At 33.0% G+C, this 5421-nt stretch overlaps 1 protein-coding gene across 1 annotated transcript; it reads right to left on the bottom strand.

Annotated features, from left to right (window-relative positions):
* Nucleotides 1-1291: 1291 nt before the first annotated feature.
* Nucleotides 1292-5104, bottom strand: LOC115891345 (the record flags this gene model as incomplete). Its single annotated transcript, XM_030911793.1, has 3 exons — nucleotides 4843-5104; nucleotides 3350-3516; nucleotides 1292-2833 (listed from the first exon to the last, which is right to left on the bottom strand). Coding segments are annotated over exons 1-3 (1971 nt in total), but the record flags the coding sequence as incomplete, so codon positions are not given.
* Nucleotides 5105-5421: the final 317 nt, after the last annotated feature.

Genomic DNA, 5421 nt, shown 5'->3' with positions numbered 1-5421 from the left:
TTCGCTGTTGAAGCGTGTTTAAATATTCTCGGTGCCATCGCACCCAAAAATCTCGATGGAGGCGTAAAAGTAACTGATATCTATCAAGCCTATTTAATTTAATTTGAGATAAATCAGGATCAGGTATACAAGAAAGCGGTTCTAGCGTTAAAAAGTGACCTGGAGTGAGGACTGTGTAATCATTCGGATCAGAACTTTGCGGACAAAGCGGGCGTGAATTTAATAAAGATTCAATTTGTATTAATAAAGTATTCATTTCTTCATATGTTAAACATTGTGACCCAATTACACGGGAAAAATGTGTTTTAACAGATTTTATTCCAGCCTCGTATAAACCTCCAAAATGAGACGCGGATGGCGGGTTAAAACTCCATTTAATGTTTTCTTTACCAGCGGATTCTTGAAATATTTTTCTTAAATACTTATTAGCTCCGGAAAAGTTAGTACCATTATCTGAGATTATTTCACTGCATCTGCCTCTACGAGCTATGAATCTACGCAATGCACATAAAAAATTATCGGTAGATAAATCAGATGCCAGCTCAATATGAATGGCCTTGGTTGTAAAACATACGAAAATACATATATAACTTTTAACTAACTTAGCGTTGCGAAGTTTACTTGTCTTAATTAAAAACGGACCTCCAAAATCAATTCCTACAATAGAAAAAGGTTTAACTTGCGAAATTCTTGTAGCCGGTAGATTACCCATAAGAGGTTGAAGAGATGAGGGATTCGAGCGGAAACATGAAATACATTTAGAAAGAACATGCTTGATTGCGCGACGAGCGGATAATATCCAAAAATTTTGCGATAATAAATATTGAGTAGTTAAAAGCCCTGGATGCAAATTAGATTTATGTATATGCTCTATAATTAATTCAGTTAAACGAGAGTTGCGCGGTAGTATTAATGGATATTTCTTTTCGTAATTTAAAAGAGAATTTTTGAGTCTACCCCCAACTCTAAAAAATCCATGTTCGTCTACAAAAGCTCCTAATTTTCGAAAAGGTTTAGACATTAAAACTTTATTAGAATAATTTTCAATTTCTATATGAAAATGTGTATACTGCACATGCTTAATGAAAATTAACAAAGCATTATTTAAATCATGCGCGTTCAAATTTGAAGTATTTTTCGCTTCAGGGTTTTTTATATTATAAATAAACTTTTGAATATAAGCCATTATACGTTGTAATTTTGGAAGAGATGAATATTTCATTATTATTGTATCAAAAAAATCAATTTTATTACGCGATATCAGAGTGATTTTTCTTTCTTCCCGATTTACCTCGTCGTTTTGATTTAAATCAGGCGTAAGAGGAAAAAGATTTAGAGGCCATTGGCTTTGAGGTTTTTTAAGAAAATCGGGTCCTGTCCACCAGGTAGAACACTGGACAAAGTCAGAAGGAAAAATACCTCTGCTTGCAGGATCGGCGGCGTTATTACTCGAAGATACATGTAACCAATGTACATTGGGTAATTCTTCTTGTATTACGGCAATTCGATTAGCGACAAAGGGTTTAAAACGATGTGGCGAGGACTGAAGCCATTGTAATACAATAGTAGAATCGGTAAAACCGTAAATATTTTTGAATATAATTTTTGACGAATAAGTCTTAAGAACAAATGAAAATAAACGCGTAAGAAGTAACGCAGCGCAAAGTTCAACCCTAGGTATGGAAATGCGTTTTAGCGGAGCGACTTTTGATTTAGCACATAACAGCGATGTAGTTATATTAAATTGTGACACAAGACGCACGTAAATACAGGCGGCATAAGCGTCTTGAGAACCATCACAAAATCCGCATAATTCAATAAATTCGAAACTATTAGAAAAAAGATAACGAGGTATGCGAACTTTAAGCAAATCTGGTAACTGAGATTTATATAATTCCCAGCGTTTAATTATTTGCGGCGGAGGTACATCATCCCAATTTAATTTAAGCGACCAAAGGTTTTGAATTAATAGTTTTGAAAGTAGCGTAACAGGGGTTAAGAAACCAAGAGGGTCATATATGCGAGCGAGTTCTGATAGCATATTACGTTTAGTACAAGTTACATTAAATGACGTAACAGAATAAGAAAAACTATCTTCAGTTGGATTCCATTTAAGTCCTAAAATTTTTACAGTTAACGCAGAATCTAAATCAAAATTTATGCAATTCTTAAGTAAAAGATGTTCAGGAATAGTCTTTAAAAAATCATTATTATTGCTAGACCATTTTCTTAATTCAAATCCACCTTTTAACAATAAATTTGATAATTCATATTGAAGATTAGTAGCTTCTTGCACTGTGTTACACCCTGTACAAATATCATCCACAAAAATATTATCAGAAAGAAGAATTTTTGAAGCGTGAGGAAATAATTCCTTTTCGTCATTTGCTAATTGATTAATAGTACGTAACGCAAGAAAGGGTGATGAGTTAACTCCGAATGTTACAGTTTTAAGTACATATTCTTGTACGGGTTCCTCACTGGAAAAGCGCCAAAATATTTTTTGGAATTTATAAAATTTAGGATTTAGTTGGATCTGGCGATACATAGCTTTAATATCAGCAGTTATTGCGATAGCGTATAAGCGAAAATTTAATAAAATAGCGGAAATGTCCTTTTGTAATTTAGGTCCTTTCAGAAGACAATCATTAAGAGATATATGATTAGAATCCTTACAGGACGCGTCAAAAACTATGCGAATTGGACTTGTTACAGAGTGTGGATTAAAAACGCAATGGTGCGGTATAAAATATTCATTATTATCGATAGTCTGATCAGCTAACTCTAAATGTCCATTGTCAATATATTCTTGAATTATATTACTGTACTGAACCTTTAATTCGGGGTTTATTTTAAGTTTTTTCTCTAAAGAAAGAAATCTGCGAAGTGCGGGTAATCTTGAATTTTCGAAAAAAGGCTCGATATTATTTTTAAATGGAAGCGAAACAACATAGCGACCGGAATCTAAACGAAACGTCGTTTTTGTATAATAATCTTCACAATAAGTATCATCGTCCGAATAAAATTGTTTATTATTTATTTCTTCAAGAGCCCAAAACTTTGAAATTACATTTTCTACGTTTTCACAATTAAATTTAGTAAAAAAAGAGTTTGATAGAGAGTATGAGGACGAGCGTGAAGAAATATCTCCCATCAAAATATATCCAAATAATGTATTTATTGCATCTGGCACATTAGAATTTAGCGCGGGAATTTTACCATCAAGTAAAATTTTATTAAACACCGAAGCGTTCAGTATCATATCGACAGACTGACTAATATTAAATGAATGATCGGCAAGATTAATATTTTTTATATGTTCCCAATCTGATATATTAAAATTACATACCGGCATATTCGATGTACAGACTTGATCCAAAACAAGAGCTTCTATAATTAGCTGAGGGGACTCTGAATTTAAAGGTACAATTACGCCTTGTACAATACCACTATCACTTCGCGTTTTCATGGTACCGAGACCAAATATATCAATTATTTGTGGACGCACTGATAAACCTAATATATTTACACATTTACGAGAAATATAACAGGCTTCGCTGCCGGAATCTAATACAGCACGCATAATTTGGTAATTTCCAAAAGCATCTCTAAATCTTAAGCGAATTGTAGGCAAAAGATCGGAAAACGGCAGTGTATCGATATTTATTTCGGTTTGTTTGTTTATATCGCGTTTGACACCGAAAATACACACTGAAGGGCTAATTTCGTTTGGCGTACTAGATAAATCAGATGTAGAAGTAGGAACAGGGCCGGACTTAGAGTCGAGCGAATTTTGTGTAGCGGTAATTGGCGACGAATTCGAAAAATGAAATAAAGTGTGATGGCGGCGTTTGCAAGTACGGCATGATGATTCCGAATTACAGTTTGATGTCTTATGTATATTGCTTAGACAATTAACACAAAGTTTTCTATCTTTAGCCAAATTAAAGCGTTCGATTGGGGTTTTATTAAGTAATGTAGGACATGTATATATAGCGTGAGCGGTTGAATTACATATTGCGCAATTTTTCAAGTTATTTTTGTTAGCGGGAGAAGAAGTAAAAAATGCGTTGCTCTTATGAAAAGAAGTATTATGACGTTGCGAATTGCGTAGCGTAGAATTAATATTGCGTTGACATTTACTTTTAATATTTTGCGGGTTAGATATAGCGGAAACTGAAGAATTTAAATCTCCATTGTAAGTTATTGTTTCATATGCGGTACAACATTTTTCTACATAAGCTAGAATGTTATTAAAGTCTGGCATTTCAGAATTAGAACCAAATTGAGTTTCAAAAGAGGTAACTACTGAAGACGGTAAGCGTTTTAAAAACATGTTTGCGAGAATAAAGTTCCAAGAATCTACTGGATAGTTAAGATTTTTTAAAGCGGCGATATTTTCATTAAATGTATCTAAAAGAGTTCTTAATGCGGGGGAGTCTGATGAGTTAATACGAGTAGAATTTTCTATCTCATTCCAATGGTAAGTTGCTAGTAGTCTTTTACTTGAATAGCGAGATTTTAGAGCTTGATAAGCAGATTCAAAATTTGACGAAGTTAATGGAAATCTAGCAACCAGTTTCTTTGGATCACCCTCTAGGGAATTAATTAAATGAGAAAACTTTTCGATCGGCGATAAATGAGTATTATTATATATTATTGCATTAAATACTTCTAAAAAAGATGTAAACGATTTTAAGTCACCCGAAAAAACAGACAATTTCATTTCCGGAAGTTTCGGTCTTGGTAAATCATGCGTTATATCACGGCTCGTAGATGGACTAGCGCTCTGAGATTTTTCAAATATATTATAATAAATTGCCTTAGTAGAAAAATATTTACTTTCAAATTCTTTGCGTATTTCATCCTCAACTGCGAATTCCTCATCCGATTCAAGAAGGGAACAAATTATATTATGTTGCTTAGCAAATGCGTCACTAATTGTATCAATTGTGCGATATCTTTGAATAAATTCAGGTTGTATATTGGTATCCTTTTGAGCTTCAGAAGCAATTTGCCAAGTGTCACGAATACGATTTATTTCCGTATTTCGCAAGGTTTTGGCCTTTTTTAATTTATCTACTTCGGAACTTGAAGGCGGCATATTTATTTTAATAAGAAAATTTTTACTAAAAAAAGCGAATTAAAATATTTAAAAAACTAAATTATATTATAAATCAATATAATACTGACCTGCAAATTATAGGCAAGTACAGGTATGTGCGGAAAGGGATAAACAATGCGAAGAATGCGTATAGCGTGCAAAAAAATTAAAAGGATAAGGCGTAGTACGGCGTTGCTCAGGTACTTTAAATCAAGAACTGACCAAATTTTAAATGACCTTGTCCTTTAAAAATATATTTTATTAATAATTTTGCAAATTTATATGAAATTATAGAAATAATCTTAATTAAAAATCCG

Source organism: Sitophilus oryzae, unplaced genomic scaffold, assembly GCF_002938485.1.
Source record: "Sitophilus oryzae breed Bouriz unplaced genomic scaffold, Soryzae_2.0 scaffold_981_pilon_pilon, whole genome shotgun sequence".
NCBI classification, from domain to species: Eukaryota; Metazoa; Arthropoda; class Insecta; order Coleoptera; family Curculionidae; genus Sitophilus; species Sitophilus oryzae.
Note: the sequence above shows the minus strand (reverse complement) of the source record. Positions and strands in the feature narration are given on the sequence as shown.